Genomic DNA, 24,177 nt, shown 5'->3' on the forward strand with positions numbered 1-24,177 from the left:
TTCCGGACTAAACTAAGGTTTAGCGAGGATGCTGGCATATAACTGACAACACAAGGACACTGCATAATTACCGTTTATTATCAATGGAACAATATCCAGGGAAAAATGAACAAGGTAATTGGTAGCAAGGAAAGTGCTAAATACAAGATGTAGCAACGGCAGCAGCCAGCTAGCATTTATGTTTAGAACTATTAGTACAAATGATTGTCACTTTGGTACCTTGTAGTCCTATGTTACAATAAGACACGTTGAGTCAAAGTATCGCGAAAATAACAGATAACCAGTACCATTGATAGCATAAATGTATATATACTTATGGCAAAGAAAAAGATTAGTATTAATATCTTGAAGGTAAAGTGATATGAGAGAGATAAAATGGGAAAAAAGCTTTCAATTTTTAACTTTTTAGTTTATGTAACAACTTATCTATAGAAAGACAGGTTATTTATTCGTGTCTCGCAGACAGTAAATCATCCTGCGAAATCTGCATCCGCAGACGCATGACTTAATATACATGGCTTTCATTCCTATGATATGGTAAATTAAGCGAGGTGAACAGAAAAAATACAGTAGTAATTTTTACGGAGAGAAGCTCAAGGACGTTAACTAGTATACGCCCGGGATCTGACAGCACATGTAAAATAAATAATTATTAATATTTGATCGGCAGGAGAACGCTTAGCTTTTCTTTGTTTCTACTTATGATTTTTTATTTTGTTCCTTATCTTTTTTTTTTTTTATTCGCTTCTAATTCAATTATTCAAACATAAGTACGTATATATATAAATATACTGTTGGAATATACGCAAAAGTACATATTGTTATAATACATGCATCTCTGGGTTTGGCCCGTCTTAGACATATAAAACTTTTTAGCCGACTGCTTAATCGCCAAATATTAGTGATCAAATCTCGTTCAAATTTGACTGGAGCTCCGTAGGATTCCAGATGGAGAAAGCACGGGCGATTAGCTTGCCGCTTCTTAGAGAGTTTGTAGGAGGTTGGAGAGGCAGAAGCTCTAGGCTTTGATGGTAGCCGGGCGACCAAGTGGCTAGAAGGAGCTGCGCGTTTGGCAGCAGATCAGTAGCGGTGCCAAAACAATGCAGCTATTACCACACGGCTCCATTCTGGTGTGTTGCAACCGTGTCCGGGATAGAAAACTGGGATATATTTAAGCAAAAACTGAATAAACGCTTCTCCTCGAATAGAGTCGGCTTTCCTGAGAAATTGTTAAAACGTATGGAAAGAAAAGGAGAGTGCTTCAGATATTTGAGACAAGATCAAACAAGCCCCAATGTGCGAACAAAGTTTGATCGATTACAACCATTGTGTTTAACATTGTCTACCAACAACAAAAAGTCGATCACCTTCGCAAACTTCATTGTAACGGCAAATTCGACCCTGTACAACACTTTGATCCAGGCGCCTGGACGCTGTATGCCAAGAGATGACGCATGCGACCCTTGTTGGCTATGTTCGACCGGGTGAATCCCCCACTAGTTTCATTTGTCGGCATTGATGCCTCGTTTGAGATCGACACAGAAGCATTTAATGATGTTGGATTAGTAGAGAACGCGCTGGATGCTGGCGCCAAGATTTAAATAATATTAACGGTTACAAGCGAGCCATCAATCTCGATGATGCCTTGCAGCATCCTCTAACTTTTGTGGGTCGAAGATTGGCGGGGAGCAGGTAAAAATGTTTGCTGTTGTTAACAATCGCACGGCATTGTTTCCGAGAGGTCCCTTCTAAGAAACAGTTTTGTTTTAACTGATAAACAGCGTGGTGTGTCTTAGTGCTCTTCATCTCATTCCTATCGCGTTGTTACAGAGCGAGGCGAATTACGCTCTTTAAATCGCAGTAAGGAGCGTTTCTAGCTGTAAACCTAAAAGACAGGCCAGCTTTTAACACTTCCAAGAAGATTTACCGACTAAAGTGCAGGCCGTTGTAAGCGGCGTTGGGCTAGATGGGATTCTCATCCAATTTAGGGGAATGAAAAACGCATGGGGCCATACGCTAGTAGGCGACTTTCGGTTTCGGAGGCAAAGTGGCATGCGTTGAAAAGCGGATATTCGATTATCATATGGGTAATAAAGAGACACCATTCGTACCTCTATGAGCGGCGGTTTACTACAGCCATCGGCAATAATACGCAAAAGCCTGCGAAGTAGGAGAAGCATCTGCCTAAATTTAGCTTTAGGTCTTAGAGTTGCTGAAATACGATTTTGAAATCCGGCGCCGAGTTGGCGCGATGAATTGCGCCGTTGATGTTTAGTCATATCTGTACATTGACACCTATGACCAAGACCATAAGGCGGAGCGCTAACTCCATGTCAATTACAACGCAACAGTTCGGGAAGCGCCAAGATTACTCTGCCTTTACAGGACGGTGCTTTCTGCACCAACATTATCCGGGCTTGACAATGCTTGTCCTAGAATTGGGTCACACTATTTTTTGAAAAGTGAAGTATGGATGAAAGTTTGGAAGTTTGTTCGCAGTTGTGGAGTCTGTTAAAAAGTGAAGCCAAACCGTGAGCTTAGGTTGCTCCTTATGCGCCCGTTGATGCGGCCTTTCGTCAAGGTGAGATTGGATTTATTAGAACTGCCTTTCCAACTCATCGAATGACAACCCGTCGCGTAAGAAATGCTGCTTACTCTTAGGATTTACTATGGGGCCAGATGGGGCGTATCTAGTGCGGAATATGAATCATAAACCTTGACTAAAACATTCATTCGCCTAGGAGTTGGTAGCGCAACAGACATATTTGGTGCTGGCAACTTACAATATAGTGTTGCTTATTATGCTAGTCAATCAATGCATTAGTATCACCTGTGTGTTCGAAAAAATGTATTAAAAAGGCCGCTGCTAATCAACCAACTTTGTGTTCAGGTATCTTACTATTTTTTCGTATTTTTTTGCAAATGCAGTCATAATCCACGTTACTAAGTTACTACTGTGGATCCTGGATGTTGAAAGCCATAGCAACTTTTTTTGTTGCTTAGAAGCTTTCATAGGTTTTACTCACAAAATTCAGTGGTACAACAACTCTCGAATAAATATGTTAGAAAAACTCTACTTTATCTTTAACTTTTAGCTATCTTTTGTTATTAGTTTCTTTTTTGACATCGTAGTTATCATCTATTTAAAATAAGAACGGCAGCGGTACATAACATTTGTGGCGAAATAACGTAAATATTTGTTAAGTTTTTATTATTTTAGCTTCATTCTTATTCGATAGTTCAGTGGAATTTATTTCGGCTACACAAATATTAAAGCAGATTCAACAACGGAAAAGCTTATGAGCTTTTAAAACTAGCAATCTAATGTTTTTTCAGGGAAGCATGAAATAAAAAAAAAAAGTACAGAGGGTAGGGAAGTTGAATTGAAACTAACTTCAGCGGGTTGCTTCTTGTAACGAGTATGTGTTCACCATCTTCGTGCTAAAAAAAGCTTGATCTTTCTATAATAAAACAGTAAACTCTTCATGGTCGAAAAAAGTGCATAGTTTTAGCAAAAACCAATTTTTTCGCGCATTAAGATAAGAAAAACTTTCCTTTTCTCTAAAAATCGACGGTCTATGTTGTTGTCAGTTTTCATGCGGCTTCCGAAAAAGTCCATCTGGGTAAAAACTTAACTATGATACTTGGACTATCTCTAACTCACGCATACAACATTTCAAGAACAACAAAATATATGTTCAATTTCGGGTACAAGTTGCAAATGTGACGTTTAGTTGAAATAAGATATGTAATTTACGATAAAACTTTGCAGGTGTGATATGTGTTGTATATTTAGCTTACATGCGCGGGGACATTTAATAAATATGACGCGACGTTCCAAGAAACCGATTCTGATATAAACTGCGTAATGCTTTACGAAGCTTGTCTCTAGACCTATATTATTTTCGGTCGTAGTATAGTTTCTTTTAAATTTGTGAATCTATTATATAATAGTTAAAGGCAATCACCAAGGATAAGGGAAAGCTACCTAACAATCTGATCATCCCTTATTTGAGACAGTCTACGTTCGATTTTTTAGTAGTGTTTTAGACTTGATTCTTATTGAATGACTTCATAAGCACCTTTTTTATTTATGCGAAGATTGAATTCATTACTGATTTCTAGATTGATTAGTTTTTCGTACATCACTCTCTGTGACTGTTCGACAACCACTGCAGAATCCAATAAAGCAATATAAGTCAAAAGGTCACTTCAATATTACACCGCATATTACGTACTGTATAGAATTAAATAAATATCTCAAGTATTACGTCCTGTGTGATGTGAAATATTGTTTCAAAGAGCTAGTTTCCAGCACGAAACGACGCATAGATTTCTTAAATGTTCCTTTTATGAGACCAGCACCGAGTTACAGATAGCCGCCCGTTTCGTCACAAAAAATCAAATTCTTCTCAGTCATTCTGCATTTTTGCGAAAGCTGAAAAACTTTCTATCACGCGTGAGTAATGTATTGCATTCAGATCTTCTGAATTATTGAGAAAGACAGGAACATCCAATTTCTTCAATTAATGATTGGACATGGTGTGTTTTGGGTTCTTGTTCTAATAATAGTACAGTTATTTTGTGCTTATTCGTAGATAGAACCGTATGAAATTGCCAAGTATAATTCCCCGTGTGACTACAGAGTAGCAGATCAGCAGTTTGCTAATGGAAAGTATCTCTATACAAGCACCTTTCCAGCATAAATTCAAAACCACAGCCTCAAATCTAAGCTTTTAGTTATCTCTAAGGTCCAAGTGTGCTCACTTCAAGTGTAAATAGCCTTTCTACTTCTTGGGGGTAGGAATCCCAGTTTAGAGAGCACACAGTTATGGGACCTCAAATTACATAAAGCAAAACTCAATGCAAAATCAGAATTTGTTTGAAAACTTTGAGTCCGCTATTGGCGTTTTTCATCCATGGAGTACTTTACCTATTACTCATTTGCAATAAACCGCTTTGAAACTCAAACGTGTTGTTTCACACAGTAATAATTGCGCAGTTTTATCTTTCGTCCAACATATTTGCTTATTTATGTGTGTTGATATATATTCGCAACGGTCTATCTGAAAGGCCCTCACCAAGGTTGAAGGCTTATTTTATTGGAGTATGCAATCTATAATCCACGTAATTGCCAGTATACGAGTTATGAAAGGTTTGATGAAAATGTTCATGAAACAAACTGGAAGACTCTCAATATATCTTAGATTTAAATAGCATCTAGTGAGTAACAGTTTAAACTTTAGGAAAAAATGATCAGAGATACGAGACAAGACGAGTCTACAAGTCTTTTTAGCACATGACTAATTAGCGAATTCGCACAAACTGCTGACTAAATTGGACTACAACAACGAGCATCAACTAATATATTTAATTTGTATTGACATCTACGTCTGTTAATAAAAAAAGGTCAGATAAAGTATCGTGGTGTGCGTTTTATATTTAAATTAAAGCTGCGTGTCACATGTCTGTAGTGGGAGGGATCCATATGGATTATATTGGCTGTGTGGGTCAGCGGGAAGCGTTGAGAGTATACGCGCTGGCTCAAATTCCGCCACGTGACACTTAGTATTATGTTATATATGATTTGGGTCAATATTGAAGGGTCAATATAAAACATATTAAATGAGCGCGAATGTTAATAATATTATAATACCCAGGTAAATGCAGCCCAGATCTGTATACAATAAGCTACTTGAGGCCGAATAAATTGCAATTCACCAGTAGCAGCTTTGCCATTCGCAGGATTTTGATAATAGCGGTGGCATTCCTTTCCCTGACAGAATGCTCTTTTAGGTTCGCTAGGAGTACGTGATACTGACCTCGTGCATCCGTGCTTACAAAGCTGTACAGGATTACATACTGACCTTTTAGGAAACAACTTAAGGCTTCGTCCAACTGCAGTGAAGTGGCGGGGTGGTTTATTGAGACTGCTAAACATTGCTGCCCCGGCAGTATCAAGTATTTCTTAAGGCCCTACAGCAATGATTACAAAGCGGGTAGTCTTTCTTTATAAACCGAAACTTTTTTCTCGGAAACAGCTTGCCCAATATCAGTTTCTTCATAGAAGTATCTCAAACAGCTTTGTTTTGGGCCGTGCTCACGCTTTTGGGATTACTTCGAACGTCACCTGCCCCATGGCCACCCTAAACATCTTTGTCGATTTTGGCAGAAATTCGGAAACTATCTGCAGAAACTAGTGTAGAGGTCATCCCTGGTTATATACAATGGATTCCTATTATAAAGTCCACTTAGCAGGAGCTATGTAATCCGGCTGTGGCAAATCAAGAAGGAATTAACCTAGGCCACAAATTCACAGAAAAAGTTTCTCAGGATTTTGAGAAGTAACGGGAAGTGGAAGTTCTGCCTATCCCTGCGTTAGCATGGAACCTAAATAGCGTCTACGCCTAACCTTTTATTACCGGTGGTTCACACGGAACTTGGTGCAGACTGGGGATTCTGCTCTACGCCATAATCATCGCAAAGGACTTGGAACGCCGACTACGACGCGGTTTATCGGATGTCCCAAGAAAATCCCGTCTTGTGCCACTTTCGACGGAATCTGGAGACAAAGTCACAGACGAACGCAGTGGGACCGGGTTGGGATCTATGCTGCTGCAAATAAAGAGGGAGCGCGACCGGGTTTTCGTCTACATTAGCCGCCATTTTACTGATACCGAGGTAGACTCCGCTGACGCCAAGACCCAAGTGTTAGACGGTAGTATATGTTGTTAATAAATCTCGACCGTGTATGTATGGACGATACTTCAAGGTTGTTACCGGCAGCATGACCGCGTTGAGCTCTTGATTTCACAGGAGTGCAACTTTGAAATTGTCCACAGGACAAGTTTTATTGACGGCAATGCAGAACTTTTAGCGTGCTTGACTGTTCCGATGATATAGAGCGACGCCTTCAGGTTTGACAAGATTTAAAGGAGCAGAGGAAGGACCCTTGCCTTTACTAGTTGATAATCAAGTCATAAGGAGAGTTCCACATCCCATGGCCTGGTCTACAGGGTCAAGGGGGAGGAGGCGCTTTTCCATATTCGATTGTTTTAGATAAAATAGGCCATTACCTTCTGTTACTCGGAAAAATGTTAAAAAACGTTAAATAGCGATTCCTTATCGTTAAAACTCGTTAAAGAGCGCTTCCTTATAGGGGCCAAACGTACAATGCAGGTCCAGGAAGTGCCGGCCTTATGTAAGATCTGCCAGCGGCGTAACTAAGACTCAGGGCGGCGCTACGCTCCCCCGATAATGGCTCCGGAACATTTCTTTGAAGTGGCGGTAGATTCTATGGACCGCCTAAAGGTCCCAGGCGGTATAATTTTCTAGGCCTTCTTGGTACTACTGCAGTACTATTACGTTCTGCCTAGCTGGTGCCCAAGAGGAGGCGTCGAAGGTCGGGAGCTGCGCAGTGTTATGTCGAAGATTTCGACGCCATCGTGACGGACACCGCGATTTGCTTTACTTTGCGCCGAATCGCGGACTATCTCGAACGGAACCACGTCTGGATACCGCGGAACAGCGCTGGAACGTGCACCTGCTGCTCCAGATTCGGCAACGACGTATATAAGCGTCTGTTCAAAGGCCAAGACTACACCGCGGAAGTTCAAGTACGATACAAGAATATTAATGAAAATCGAACGACTAACGCCGGGATTCTCCAACAAGTTGTAGCCGTGTTACTGCGGGCCATTTAGTATTGTGAATTGGGTGGCCCAAACAGGGCTATCGGATGCTAAGCTTCGTGGTCGGCAACTGATCGTCAATCGAAAGGATATACGAAAGTATGTTGGGAGGCATACCCTGGTACGCGGTCAAATATAAACAAGCTCGCCACGAACATTTTAATAATATTGTGATTCCTAGGCAAGTGCGACCGCAATTGAGTATGAAAAGCTACTTCACCTCGAAGAAATCCAGTTCGCTAGTAGCAGTTGTGCTATTCGTAACAACATTTAAAGCAAAAGAACGAGGGGATATGCGACGACAGTGCTATGCCACTTTCCGCTCATGGAATCATATACATGAATTTCATTTATGACAAACTTTTCAGATTTATCATATGTTTATAGCGTCGAGTCCTATTTCGATCATTCGGCAATTTCTTTTTGCTATAATAATTTTGTTGTTTACGAAGACATTCAGAATGACATCACAGGAATGATTATTGTAATTATCTTTTGGGTATATATTCTGAAGCATTGTGTGTCTAAACGTGGCCACGTTCTCGAGATTTTTTTTTCTATAAGGCTAGCCAAAATTTTGATTAAAAACAGATGAGTAAAATGCATAGGTTCAGTATTAAAGATGTACATTTAGAAGGGTCTACCGATATCAAAATGGAAGCAGCTAATCAGAAATTTTTGACGGCAGTGAATATGGTGTCAAAAATTATTGAAAAAAATCGCAGAAAATTAATGCCTTCATCAAATACAATCAAAAGTCAAAAGCTTACTTTTTAGGCAGAATTCTATGTGATTATGCGATCTGAATTATTCTTTCATATAGATGAAATAGATTTACTTGAAAATAATCGAGATCAAACCAGCCAATTAATTTCAGCTCAGTTTTAGGCATCATTCAACAGAACATATATACAATTTTTTTAAGAAAACTTATATGCGAATCCCTCGTTTATATTTGGCTCAATACCATTTTGATCAGATTCCAGTCTGAGTACAACCGAAAAACTACTGATATGTATAAGACCAGATGCGTTGTCCTATTTCGCAACTAAAATTGAAGGTGTTAGAAAGTTGCTTCAACAGCACATTTTATAAATGTCAAGTTATATCGTTTTTATCCGCTTTATGAAGCTGCGTATCCTGATAAAGTGAGCTTGCATGAGCTTACTAAATTAAACTGAGTACAAACAGAATCTACCACATGACAAAAATTGTTTAAAAATGCGATGCTCGTATTGCAGTGCACAAGCTGTAACCTTCTCCTCCATTCCATGTAAACTTGCTCATCGTCATGAGCTTACACTCCTATTCGCTTTGGTCTGTGCCACCGAAACATGTCCTGCACAACTTTCTTCTTTTCCGCTCAAGGTAACGCTGCATTTTGTTCGTCGCATATTTATAAGCTTCTTCAGCTTAACCGCTTCGTTTTCTTTTCTTTTGCGGCGAATGACTATTCAGTAATAATCAACACCTACTATGCAACTCCATTGGGATTCCGGAGCAACAGTAGTTGCAAAGGTCAAACCGTTTCGCTTCTAAGCATAGCTCTCCACATGGCGAAACATTAACAATTAGAAGCATGGTCAAAAGTTCTTCACTTCTTCAATACCTGGAAGCGTAGAATAAAGCTTAAATGTTACCCTGGAAAACTCTGTCTGATGTTGTTTGAAGAGACAAATAGAAAGTTCGATGGCGGTTATGTACGCACTCGAACTAAAAACTTCACTTATTTCTAGATAAGAAACTAGAGACCCATTACCTACGAGTTACACTAACTAATAACTCTTAAAAATAATAAACAAATAATTATAAGATAAAACAACCAAGAACCATACTGTACGATGTCCAACGGTTTACTTATATTAATTCTAAGTTCTTATACTTAATCAATACACAATATTTTATATTTTTATGTTTTTTAGTTATATGCTATGGCTGAATCTATTATACACCGTATATATCCGGCGCCATGTTATCCTGCACATGGAATAGCAGAACCCTCCGCACACAGATTAAAAAAGCGTGTCCCCGTGATTGCTTAGTGGATAACATATTTGCTAATCTTAGGGATACGCAGTGGTTTAGTCTTTAATGCTGGTGTAAACACATTTCGTACCATGTTAAGAGCTAGGCGTTTAGTGGAATATTTGATGGCGGTCGTAAAACTAAGAATATTTAGATTAACAGAGCGCGGAGCAACCTGTTAGGTTTGATATACCTGCAACATAGATGAGTCTTTATGCCATTTGTATTGCTAAAGTCACCAAACCAAAGCGGCTTGTTTTATATCGTATAGTAGTGGACTTCTTATATGTATATGGGTTCGTTCAGATGACGAGGTCAATGTGCTGTTTCATTCGAACCGTTTTCTGTTCTGGTAAGGTGTTACCACTAGTTTCTATTATGCTTGGTTACTAAAAGTTACACAGAAGCTTCAAGAGAAAAAGAGTTCAATATAGTTATTAGTTAATGACTTGTTCATTGTTCATGTTTAATCATCAACAGTTATTGAATGATTTCAGTGTAACTGTTCGATTTCTTGCCCAGGCTAGAGACAACCGACTGAGATAAAGCTCTAGTACTCTGGAGGGACTGAGACAACTGAGCTCTACTTCTTGCTTCGATTAGTTCTGCGTTGTTTTATTTAGTATTTAATTTATGAATTTACTCATTGCACGATTCTACAGGAATTCAACTAAATTTTTACAGTAAAGTTCCTATTTTCGAAAATAGTAGCGCAAAAACGACAATTCAGAAATATTTATTTCAAATATCAAACCTTATTTTCCATTTAAACATTTAATGGACACTGAGACATTAACGAAAGTTGCATGCCTCCTAATATAGTTTTTTCATATCGTTTATTTTTCTTACTTTTTTATTTTAACAAAGATCTATGTACTTGTATGCGTTTTTGAAACAAATGAGCAGATAAAGTGCATGAAAAGTTTTCTTTGGAACCATAAAGCTTTCGCTAATCTCCCACACGTCACCCAACTTTTTACTTTAGTCCATCGTAGGTCAGTTTGGTATCTTTGACTTTGTTACTCATTGACTCCTAAAGCGCCTTTTACATGCTTGGTTGCTCTTCAGCGATATCGTCCGCGAGCTTTAACTGTTTCATCTGCCCTTGTCCACGCTTATTCCTTCTGCTTTAAGCGCTGCTTAAAGCCTCATTTGATGCGCATTGAAAACGCTGGCTCAAGACACTTTTTTGTTTTTCTGTCTCTGCTGCGCCGAGTAGGTGAGAACCACAGTTCCTGGCTGCACGCTCTATTAACGGCACTGGTGTCGAGACTTATATTTCGAGCTAATTCATTTGCGACCTTCAAAAAGACACTAAACTGGTGCTTATGTCGTCACCACAAATATTCTGTTGTGCAGAGATGGTACCCGTCACTTTTAGGGTCTTGAAATTGCGACACGCGTCATACAGCAATAAATTCATATCGAGCCCCTTTGATTCTAGTTCGAATTTTGAAGAGGTTGTCCGCTCCATTAATACAGCTGACCGGCCGCCATCCCTTTTCCGACACACACGTTCATGCAATAGCTTTTTTAATGCAATTCCTTTGATGATGGTGGATTCCCAGCCTGAACCTTTTTCTCTTCTTTTTTGTCGACCACAGGTGACCTCCTATCACTTCCAATAATTATTTTTTTGGAACGCTTGATAAGGGTATAAACTTAAAAGTGATTCTGTTTACCTTTATTTATTTTTTAAAAAGTATATAAGCCATCACAATTATTCCTAAGACGAGCCGAATTTCGCATTGCCAGGTAAATGCCGGTTTACTAGTTAAGTATCACGCAACAGTTTCGTATTACTTTGAATTATTCTTTCGTATTATTTTTTTTCCGCAGTATTGCTTTCTAAACGCTATGCTTCTAAACATTGTCTAGAACTATATTTCTAGACGCTAGTTTTTCTAGTATGCAAACCGACGACGATGGACTTAAAAGCTTTGAATTTATACACACCGTTTTATATATACCTGTGGAACAGATACGAAGAAATAACAGAAGCACGTAAACCTGGCATTAATTCATCCACTAAATGCTCTGGGGGATTCAGTATTCAGAACGTGAGCGTCGCAACTTGTTAAAAAGGTTTTTCATCTCTTAGTTTTGATGATTCGGAGTGGCCAATGAAGACTACATGTCGAAAGGATACCTTGATATCGATCCAGCTGTTTCCAAGCAGTATATTAAATCCTTAAGCAGTAAACGATTTAGTAAGGATAAAATTATTTAAAAAAAGCTAATTTCACCCGGTATGCTGAAAGTATCGCTATGTTATTCTATATTATAGGATCTTCCCTTTTTTTGATAAACAATAGGCGACAAAGAGAGAAATTCCCTGGTCCGTCTTATTTGTGGTGCATATGGATTTCCGCTTTTTAAGCCCATCTGTATTTCCCTAGAGTGTCAAATTTAATTCATTTTCAAGTCAATTGAGTTTCTAGAAAATCACTAAAGGCTCTGTGTCAAAATACTTCACTTACTTTAGTTTACCCTCTGGTGTCAGCAACTATTTGCCTCATGCCCCTCGTTACAGTAGTACACCTCAGTATATTAAAGCTCCAATTTTTTTTCGTCCATATAGAAACATTGTACTTATTTTTATGTTTTAGCTTACATATGCGAGTAAGTCGATGTTATTAAGCTCATATTTAATGTCATAAGTAGATATAACACCGGAGTGGCGCTCGACTCAACAGATGGCCATCGCCAAATTTATCTCCGGCTCGTTCATTAAGCTTATTACGCCAATGATATGGACAAAAATCATATATATAACCAGCTCCTGCAAAGGGCCATATGCATGTTGAGAATCTTTGAAGCCACTATCAATTGAGAAAAGTTGACAGGTCAGAGGAGCTCACATAGGTTCAGCAATCATAGTGTGGCTAAATAGCGTCAAAGTAAAGTATGAAAGTAAAGCTGCCCAGGCATATAGCAACAGAACAACAGACTGAGACGAGTGAGAGACGCATTTTTTGAGTGGATGAGGGGCACTGTAGTCAAAACGATGGAACTAGAAGGTAGAACTAGACACCCTGGGATTTGTGATATAATCTATGACTCAGTCAGCCTTGCAGGTGTTTTAATATATGTTTCTGTATACTTGAAAAGGTGAATTTGCTTGTGTTGGTGCCGTTGGATAGAGAAATAAATGGTAAAAATTATTGCTTGATAGTTTTTCTTCTCCGGGTTTCATGGAAATTCTCCGCGATCCTCAAAGTCGTTTAAGGATACAGCTGGTGAATTTGTTTGTAAAAAAACGTATTAAAGAAGAGCATTACGTTATAAAAACTCGAAAGTATTACATCCGAGTAATGAAGTATAGTTGTATTTAAATAAGCATTCAACATAACTAACCAGATTTTGGGTTTATGCAATACAATTAGAATTGTTTATGTTAATAAATATATACATAATAAGTTATTATATGTTAAAATATACACTTCGCTGACTTCATGGTGACTAATTTTAAGAGCTGACTGTTTTAAGTCGCGTATAGTTCAACGCTACTAATAATCCGGATATGACTTTTTACCGTTTTCACACTGCATGAGCTCTATCTCACTTTGTTTTACTACATACACCAGACGATCGCCCTCCAAGGCTCAGACCTCAGAGGCCCAGATCGCAGACTGAGGCTCAATTGACCTTGTTCCTTACTTCTCAACGAATTCAGTTGATTCCCAAGCAGTTACCTTGCAAAAGGTTGCTTCAAGACCCCCCAGGATTTTGGGAACAGCTTTTAATGTTTCGGCGAACAACTTTTACAACGACTATTATATGCCATTGACAGACCATTAAGATCCTTTCCGCGAGAATAGTTCTCGCTTCAGTTTGATTTCTTCTGGATTCACGTTTTGCTGGATAGTAATGAGATAATTTTTTTGTCGTTTATCGACATAGGAAAAGCAGCATATTAACTTGGCTTTCGAAGATTAAGCCCAGTTTACATGAACGACGCAATTACGGGCTCGCTCTTAAGTGCGTCTCTGAGAATAAACGATCAAGCATTTTCTCAATGGACACTTAACCTACTAAAAGTAAAAGATCAGCTATTTTGATATGTCGACTTCATGAGAAGTCGAAGTGCGTTCGATTTGTTGTTCTTTCTCTTGTGATAGAGTGCTTATTGTCTTTCTCCCGTTACAATCTTGCCACCAAACCCTACATTCTTTCTTTATCTAGAAGAATATAGCGTCAGTTACGTCTCCTACTTTGCAGTGTCGGACTGCTGAGCAGTTAGCTTACTGTGTATCTTGTGATGTCCTGTGTGAATTCTATGCTACTTATTGCTGACCCGTCTGTGGACCAAGCATTTTTTCGCGTCCGCCTGCTTTAGGACTGCAGGGAAAATGGCTTCACCTACTCCCTGTCCTTTTCCCATGAGCCGCTGTTCTTACCAGAAGATTCGGAAGACTACTGCTTTGTTTCAGGAAACGGGTGATATCCTTTCTCAGCGCCCGACTAGCTGTTAGAAGGAAACTGCGGTAAATTACCAAATGGCGCAGCTGCAATCACCCGAAAAAGGGAAGTTTCCTCGTTTTCCCTTCTATTTTTCTCCCCTAGTATTTTCATAACCCACCCACTGTTCCATCGATACTTATCATATATCGAGCGTTCAGTTTTTCTTAGGCTGTTTCAACTGCCAAAGCGTTATTTGCGTGTTCCCGCCACACAGCATGTCAGTAAAATGTTCAGGAGTGCTAGCTGGAGGAAAGCCACCCGTCTAATGAATTTGATCGCTAACGGCTGTTGGATTTTTTTTACTGTGGCAGTTCTTGAGAAGCTCCTCGGAGATCCCCAGCTACTTACAAGGGAGCTCCCGATATTCACAAACTGCGTAGCGGGCGGTTCTTGTGTCCAAAGACTAGCCGATCAGTACAGCAATATTTTTAGCACAAAGAAGCGAATTGGAGCAGCTTTCCTAAGGTGGAAGCTACTACTTTTACATGCCGGATCGCATTTCCTGTCCGATAAAGTCTAAAGTACCTGAAGAGACTAGGAAAATTAAGACTAACAATCGTCCTTCGCATGGCTGATCGAAACAGTTTCAGCGTGTAAAATCACAACTATGCAGCACACAATGCCTACAATTTTCAAGATTTTTTGTTTAAACCTCGCAGTTTCACGGCTGGAAGAACAGAACAAGCTAAAGGTTGTTTTTAATGAAAGACTTGATGCATTGCGAGCAAACTACACATAGCCTTTGCTTGCTCAAAGGAAAGCCCAGGACACAAAATCTTCTCTTTAACATTTGCTTGAAGAAATGAGGCGAGGCACCGGAAAATATAAAACAACCAGGATAAACTTGGTAACTCTCAGAAGGAAATGCGATGCTCATCACGCTCCAACACGTATGAACGGCAGTAGCTGTGAACACTTAGGCTGGCTACGCTGAGTAAACTCTTAAAATATTAATAGTTTAAAGCTAATACTATAGGTTATTTTTCATAAGTACTGATCTCGACAATCTTACTGACACACCTCTCCATTATCCACAGACCCACGCGAATGTTTACAATATCGAGTGTCTCAGATAATGATTTACTCAGGGCATAGTGTATTAGACCAATAATTGGCACTCTTGGAACAATAATAAGGTTCTGCTAGAGAAACTACTATTCCAATCATGACATAACACAAGTAATGAATAGCATGCTTCAAAAACAAATACGAACTACTCTATTACTATTTATTTATGTATTACTATATGAATTATTATATAATTATTTTATAACTTATTATATAACTGATATTATTATTATATTAATTACTATTAAAGAACGACTCAATGTCCTCCAGAATGGTTTCTTTGAAGGTGCATTGGACCAATCGAAATTGACTGAACATTCAAACGAATCTCTTGGACTAGTTTTAACCTTTAAGCTTTTCTCGTCAGTCTATACCCCTAAAATCAGAAGCAGATACCTGGAGTTTTTAAACAATAAATTAAAGATGATACTCGCAAGTAGCCGTCTTAGCAGACCGGAGGCTTACAAAGCCTGTTACCTTAAGCTTGTCGTAAATAAACCACATATTTAATTTATCCCAACAGACATAGTGTGATGCGTTCTAAGTATTGTTGGAATGCGCAAAGGGGTGCGGCTTGATGAGATGGTTCTAGGACGTAGTATAGAATTAAGCGTGGTAGGGATAAAACCCAAGAACTCCTCAGCCACCTACGTGATTATTATTAATGTCATCTTTTAGGAAGAATCAAGAAAAGTAAGAGCTCTTGTAAGATTTTCCTCTCAGAGCCCGATGAGGACCGTAGGGTCAATCCTACAGACTGAAATAAGGTAGCAAAACTCAAGCAAACCAGGGCATGTACGCTTAAAAGTATACCAGGCATTTCCTTCCGGTCATAACAACTTTGACCGCTTAGGACATAAATCCAGCCTTAACATTAGAAACGACGGAACGGATTTTTCACTAGTAACTGTCGTAGGTGCGTTGATCGGTGCAAATCAAATAAAAGTCATGAACGTTTCAAAGTTGGACGATAAACCTGACATACACTAAAGACTAAATATTCTGCCGTAGATGCAAAGGTTTCAGACAATGTGCAAGCAAGTGGCAGCCTGCATAAAATATAGAGTACTGCAAAGGTAATATTTATCTAAGGAGAGACGGGAGGGCTTCCACTTTGCGTTATGAAGTCGCTGGCTAAGGCGTTTGAGGCTGATATTGAAGTTTGATTCTGGAGCTTTGCTAACCGTCACAGCTTTTTCTTACATACTCAGTTCGGGTTTCTCAAACATAAATCTGTCGTTCTGATTATACAGTTGGTGGTAGAGGAAGTTGAGTACCATCGCTATTGATTTAAATGGCAAAGGACCATTTTTTTAGTGGTACTCCAAAATGTAAGCAATGCGTCAACAATCTCTTATGGAAAACTATCCTCAGTACTTTCAAAAGTGAACGGACATTGCTTTAATTGGGAAACTCGAAAAACAGAAGTGTTATAAGCCAGACAATAATTTACCAACAGGAATACGCGGGACTTCATCCTGGAACCTTTACCTTGGAACATCGCGCACGATAACGCGCCAAGTCTTCAGAACTTACCAAGGAGCAACAAACTTTTTACACACACGATCTTATTATCACCGTATATGCAAGAACCTTTTCAGAAACAGAAATGTTTAACAATAAAGCCCTTGAGCTGATAATGGGTTATAGAAAGTGAGATACCATGGAATATTGCTCAACAAGGGACTGACGGAAATGCCGCACGTAAGAGAGGCTACAACTAAAGCTACCGAAGTAGCCAATATTAGAGCATGCACCTTTCCCGCGATACATGGCCTGAGCAAGTGAGCTTGTCGTAGATTAGTTCATTCTGTAACAGAATCAGTTGCTCGTTTTGGAGAGCCAGTGTGATTCCGATGGACAAAAGAAGAGCTATATAGGGGCGCGTAGGGGCATTCCGCACCGTACAAGCCTGTCCCACAGTCAGTACTCGTGCAGTACTTTTACCTGTAGTACCCTATTTTGGGACTTGGAAGAAGATGAAAGCTATAAACTACCAAAGATAAGTACAATGAATGCGGAGCCTCAGAGAGAGATACCAACTATCTAGCAATGGTAATAAAAGTGGTTTGCGATTACAAAAGGTGCTCCTGGCATCTGATTCACGTATCAGATTGGGGTCTGACAAGTTTGAAATGGAAACTAGGTACTACGCCCTAAGCAAATCAGAGGACGAAACAACTTTTAGATCTACTTATAAAAGATCGGGAAGACACCTTTAGGCTTATGTATTCATTATGACCTTAAAGCGCAGAACGATGCATAATACACTTTATGGTTGTCTCCCTATTAAACAAGTGCGGATAGATACCTGGAATACAGTTGAAAATGTTTTCTGGGTTAAGAACATAAAGGTATTCCCTAAATAAAAATTAGCCGACTTCATCAAGCTTATAAAAGGTATAACTGGAGAATAAGGACTCGGCATAGCTATCGCAACAGAGGTTCTTGTCGTCAAAGGAACATCAATACTGACACACTTCAACGCCTAAGGTGAATGGGCAATGATTTATGTAGAGCCGATTGAATTATATCTTTGCAGGGAAGGCAAGAGTTGATGAGGAAGCGGGTGATGAAGCCTTGCTGTCAGGTCTAGGGTACAAGGCGCAGGGTAAGCGCTTCCACTTGGAACTAGGCCTATCTAGAGGTGGGAATGCTGACCAAAGCTGATCAAAGTACTAGTTCTCATCTAATTAATTAGTTTGATGTCTACCACCTCACTATTCATAATATAGTGCCACTAATTAAGGATCTGGACTGGTTTGGATGAAGCCTAAGTGTAGGCTGTTCATTTGTTACTAACTGTCTCGGCCATCTAAACGTAGTCATCGAGGTGAAGTTCGATACTACCCTAAGAGTAAAGTATCGCACTTTTTCGGCTGTATGCGTAAACGATTAACCTGCGAAAAAAAAAGAATATAGCCTTGTGTACTTTAGTTTCTGTATTACTTGAATTGCAAGTTACTCATGAACCATCGCAATCTATCCTAATCACACCAGACAAGCGGCACTTTCCTGTGATATTCTCCTATAACACCCTCATGATCTTCCACGTTTGTGCTTAATACTATAACACTAAAAACATGAGCCGAAGGCAGCGAATTTAAGTTCTCTCCGTCGATAGCTGTGAGGCTTCATGTACGAGAACTTGAAGTAGTAAAAAACCGTAAACGCCCGGTTTCGAATATGCTCAATAACATTAGTTCAATGGAATCTTCCGACTATCGGAAAAGCTTAACATCGAAGAGCAAAGGTCGACGCTCTCGCAAGCCCACATAAACTTGGCCGCCGCATATCAATTTCAACATGGCAGACTATGGGTCTTTCACACATCTAGGGTAACACGACAAAGGTACCTCGAAACCGTAATTCATATCTGGAGACCAAAGAAAATATCTTGCAAACTTGAAAACTCCTATGCATACAAACTACGTAACCTCAAACAGGTCATGTATTTCGACTGTTTGCGAGTTCAGATGAAAAGCGGCCTTGCAAACTAGAAATAGAGTATTGCTAGAAATACAAGGAGCTAACACCAAGTCTGGCGAGGTGCTAATTCGAAAAACCAGCGTTAAGTTAGATGCGTAAACTGGAGTGAGCCCACTGACTTCAGTATGAGTCAAAGGCGTAGAACGTACTACCGTAACTGATAAGACACTATTTTTAAAGAATCAGGTAAGAAAAGGTGAAACTAGATAGACTTCTCCCAGGAAAAATTAATTACTGGACAACACAAGCCAATAACACAAGGCTTTGCGACTTAAGTCGTAATATAAAGGACTATCGAAAGTGCTTGGGCCAGCTATCAAACAAGCGAGATATCTGAATCGAAGTGCTGCTTTAACTTCCTGAAGGTAGGCCATTGGGCACACAACTCTTTTAGAAACAAAGCTGACAGTAGACGCTGCTACAAATAGTCGGCGGTAGGACGTGAGACACACAATCTCCTGCCAAATAAAATCTGCTTTAGAAGCACCGTTTAGAACCATACTTTCAACATGATGGCCGCCCAGTATATCGACAAGGTGTTAGAACAAAACAAATGAGTAGAAACAAAAACTTAATTAACGTTGTTAAATATATGGTCCAAGTGTTTCAGGTCAATTTCAATAGATGTCGAAAGAAAGACAATATTATACAACAAAAGATCAAGATATATGTAAAAAGGTCTAAATGAAAAATGGAAAGGTCAACATAATCCTGGTTGTTTGTCCTGGTGACGGGCGAGACGATAGCCAAGGTGGTGACCGCATAAGTCGCGTGTTCAAATGTAGACATCTGCGCAAATTATGTTTTCTGAGATCTTTTTTGCAAAAACAACGAGCCTCCGCATTAGGGAATTTATGTAGAAATCACAATCTGTTGTCATACGGTTCCTTTAAAGTGAGTTGTCGTGAACGATATCGAAGACATAAGCTTCTGTTCAAAAGATGAGCCCGGGCACTTTATGGCTCTCGTAGCAGTGTCTTAAAAGCTTCAGAGGCCAGAAGCTGTGAAGCAACCATGGCCGATGATCGACCGAAAAAAGCCTTTAAGTTTAGTGGCTAAACCAAACAAGGCCAGAGTAACAAAGACTGGCTAGGTGACCAATAACAGCAAAGGTCTAGCCATTTGTTACAATCGTTAAAAACCTCACCGTTAAAAGAGCTGAGGTAAATAACAGTTCTATGTAGATTACGACTACGAGGATACGAACGTACAGCTGCGAAAAATATCCAATTTCTTGCCGTGAAGACTTCCAAAAAATGTTCAAGGACATCGGAGGGACCTTGAATGGAAGCGACAAAGCTGAGGAGTAGCAGATGCACCCAGGACAGAGGTCGACTTTTTCTGTGACTGGCTGTACAAGACCTTCCGTTAATCAATGATGGACATAAGAAGCCTAAATTCTACAAGAGGAAACAGATCTGTGTGGAACAAGTGATGCAAGAGGTTAGGGTATGGCATGTCGCAGATGAGCTAAAAAGCCTTAGCAATTTGAGGAACCTTATTTGCAAGGTTAAAGGCTAAAGGTAGGGTAAAAAAATCCAAAGATCTGGTCAAAACCTATTTGGCAAAAGTCAATCTCAGAAAGCTGAACGAAAAGATGCTGAAAAACGCGCCATCGGGTGCTGCCGTGGCTCTAAAAAATTCACAACTAATATATCAGCGCACTCCATGACTGACAGGTGAAGACGAGAATCTTTGTAGACAAAGGAAGCCGCAAGAGCCAGGAGAATCTGTAACAAAGTCGGAAGTTTATGTACCAGTGCTAGGAGGTGGTCTTCTATAAAACAACTTTAATTTCAAAGGAGCAGAACCAACACGTACAAGTAAAGCTAGCGGAACAAAGGGAAGAAGCACTCTTTCCATTCATTCATTTCATTTAAAAGTTCATTAAAGCAGTGGAATGCAATTAATGACGGAAAAGCTACAAGATAATCAGCGTTCAACTAGGTGAAATGCAGCCCAAACTCATAAATCAGCTGATCAGGAAACAGCCACAGAACCATTCCAGGACATTAAGGAGGCAGAGAATTGGTGCTTAGGTCAGTACTGAGTTGACCTGTAGAGCGCGTGTGGTAAAATAGATGTGAAAAAGTAGTGGAATAAAATGAGATAACACCAAAAACATTTGTAAACAAGCTATGATGTGACGTTAGAAGCGACGAGGTCTATGTGGTTACTGCACATCTTTTCGTTGCTGTGTTAAGCATGAACCTACAGCCATCGCTTCAGGTTTCAGCGTTGCCAAGTGGTTACCATGACACCATTTCAGAAATCTGCTGGCAAAATCTCTCGACAAATATAGTAAGGCACATTATAAACGGACCTTCTAATAAGAGTAAACTCTCAATGCTTTATCGAAAAGGTGACTTCTAAGACATAGAAGGACTAGCCATTAAGAAAACGTTATAAGGGGAGACCAAACTTCTACAAGAAAATCACTTCCTAAGAGAGTGGAAAGAGGTTAGCTTAATACTTCTAAGCAACCGAACTTATATAGGTTATTCTATCTCCTCAGTACAATGCGAAAGCTACTTTAATAACTAGTAGTATGGCTAGTAAAGGAAAAAAGCATTCCTAGAAAACTAGTTTGTGCTTAAGGAAAGTAGATCAGAAGTTTCGACCATAGATATAATCTAGGAGTATACCTAATTGGAAATAGGACAAAACGTCGAAAAACAGAAGTCTCTCTTTGATTATTTTCCAAAACTAAAACATGCCTTAAACCAAAATTCTAGCTTGTCAGGCGAAATTGAATTTTAAAATAACGAAATAAAAACGCAGACATTTACGAAATTATATTCACGTATCCGTTTATGTTTTGAATTGGAAAAGCAGCGCCTGATTAGCTTCAACTGAGAAAAAGGAGTATGACAAGGAGGCTGTCCTTTCGATCGGCAGAAACAGACTTAAAATATAAGTAATGGTAAAAACCGATTTTACTACTACCTGTAACGAATATGAGGCACATATGTGAGAGACACGGGGTAAACACAAATAGTGTAGTCAAATAGTCATTTTGCTCTAGGTAAAAGGTTTTGGTATAACGTCTTAGAAAGCGTTCCGGATCCAAAATGCAAGTCATTATTATGGACAGGTCGTAATAATAAGTTTGCGTCTTGGAGGAGCGATAACCGATTGTCGTAAATAACATAGATTATAGCTCTTTTTACCTAAGGTAGGCTACTAGCAAGAGTGATTTATAGAAACAATTTAGACTTTCAGGTAGTATACATAGTAATTAGATATGTATCTAATTACGTTGAACAAATCTTGAAGTTCAGAATGACATACTTCGCACATTTTATGATTATGATAAGAAAGATGTTAAAAGGTCATCGTAGTGACAGAGTCCCCTGTTTATCCACTAAATTTAGGGTCATGCGGTGGTCTAGATTCGAAACCAGGCGTACCAGGCTTTGTTTTATGGTTGCAACTAGCCGTCTGAAGCAACGCTTGTCGGCAATACCGAACGTAGAATATTTATTTAGTAAAGATGTTAAGGCGCTACGACAGGTCATACATCCAGTCGAATGCAGGAGCAGTTTTCTGGCATTTATCTGACGAACAATAAACAGTACAAAAAATGTGGACAAACATAATTAATCAGTTGGCTTTTGTTTAAGAGCTATCGTTTTGGAAATCTAAGCAAGAATTAGTTTCTTCATTTAAATTGAGCTTAAAGCTCCTTGCACTGCATAACAATTCGGAAATAATAATAATGTTCTTACGCTTGTTACTTATAAATAAGTATCTGTCAATTAAGTTGAGCTTTTTTCGTTATTCTTGATCAGTGTTTACCGAATGATCCCGGTGCTTATTCACCATAGACCATCTGATACAGACCGAAAAAATCAGAAATATGAGTTAAAAATGTTTGTTTTAATTCTCAATTATTGTTATATAATGAGTTTTATTATATTTGCGATCAATTAAACAACGAGAGCTTTTTGACAAATATCTGAAATACTCATATATTCCTCGAAACCCTTTCACTATATTGCTGTACGATAGGTAACTAGTAAAAGAATAAAGACCAAAAAGTGAATTATCGAAAGACCTTTTTTATTTAATAAGCGAATAAATAATACTTTGGAAATGTACACCACTGTTACTTTCAAAGACAGAGCTATTAAATGCAATAATGAATTTACCAGTAAATGAATGACCTATTTTATAAGCCTCGTCTTCGACAAGATAAATGAAAAAAAAATTGACTAATTATCATAAATATCAACAAAAGCGTAGAAATCAGGAGCGCAATTCAATGAAAAAAAAAAAAGCGAGATTTCGGAAGAGAATAGAATATGAAAAAAAATCAAAATTTACATATATTAAATGTGAAGGTATGTGAAAAAAATATTTTGATTTAGGAAGTGGCTAAGAGGAGCAGCAGAAAATAAGGATAAATGTTTTACGCGATTGTTATAATTTTCTCATAACATAATATATATATATATATATATAATAATAATATTAAACTTCTCTATAAGTTATAGAGAAGTTTCTTAATATTCACAAAAGCGTGCGCCAATTGAGTTATATTAACCTTATAAATGTTTCAAATTTTGTGTAGTACGCATTTTGTAAAAATGCAATTGAAGGTGCGCACATTATTTGTAAAATAGACACTCAACGCATCCACAACTCCTTTCTGGGCGACACAGGTGGAACTGCGGCATAGTAATCGAATAGGACTGCAAATATTGATCACATGCAATTGTAGTAATTAGACGTCAAGGATGTTGAATACTTAATATATCAAAGGGTTGCAAAGTACAAGGGATTGAAGGTTCAAAGTTTACAGAGAATATACGCCAGAAAGGTTGCAGATTATGAATGTGATAAAAGCTAATCGAAGAATAATTACGAACTGTGTAAAGGAAATTCTAGAAGGTAACAAAGGAGGGAGTGAATGAGATTAAAAAAAATAGCTATATTGTGATCTGAGTTCAAACATTTTGATATTCACATGATACAAAGTATTTTAATAGTTCTATATACTCATATAATACAAGTCATATTCTATCGTTGACCTGTATACAGTTTTTGACCACTACCGGCAAAGGTGAATGGAGGGACTGATTAGTTGAATTTTCCAACCAGATTCACAAGTTCCTGGTAACAATCAAACACCACTAAGATGCACTTTCGACTTAAATTACAAGTTCAACTTAAACTTCGTATAATATATGTACACAGTAGATTCGTCTATCCTTGTTATCTTTAAAAAGAGCAATTTACGTTACGGTCAGTAAACGGCGGCAATACGGTCACAGCCTCGTAGTGAAAAGTGAAGGATTGACCGGAAAGGTTGTAATGGTTCTATTTTTTAAAATGTGTGGCCCGACCTATGTTATCATGGTCAGTCTACCGGAGACAGAACACGTCATTATACGAACGGTAAATTGTTGTTACGTTTGTTACGAGCTAAGCAGTTACG

The 24,177-nt window shown here is 38.7% G+C and overlaps 1 protein-coding gene across 11 annotated transcripts in view; it reads right to left on the reverse strand.

Moving 5' to 3' along the window:
- The window catches only part of LOC111262625 (uncharacterized), a 34,358-nt gene that overhangs the window by 8,616 nt on the left and 1,565 nt on the right, over positions 1–24,177 (reverse strand). For 4 of the 11 annotated variants that reach the window (XR_015311991.1, XR_002681738.2, XR_002681739.2 and 1 more), the window contains exon 4: positions 21,522–22,294. The exons of 2 other annotated variants lie outside the window; for them this stretch is intronic. Coding sequence is in view for 3 of the 9 variants with exons in the window: in XM_086969237.1 (XP_086825363.1) it covers positions 22,291–22,294 (4 nt within the window). In the remaining 6 variants the exon portion in view is untranslated. Of the gene's footprint in view, positions 1–8,153; positions 9,301–21,521; positions 22,295–22,785; positions 23,432–24,177 lie in introns of those variants that run through there. 5 more of the 11 variants (XR_002681743.2, XM_022837020.2, XR_015311990.1 and 2 more) reach the window with 4 other exon arrangements.

Source organism: Varroa jacobsoni, unplaced genomic scaffold, assembly GCF_002532875.2.
Source record: "Varroa jacobsoni isolate VJ856 unplaced genomic scaffold, vjacob_1.0 scaffold_684, whole genome shotgun sequence".
Lineage (NCBI taxonomy): Eukaryota > Metazoa > Arthropoda > Arachnida > Mesostigmata > Varroidae > Varroa > Varroa jacobsoni.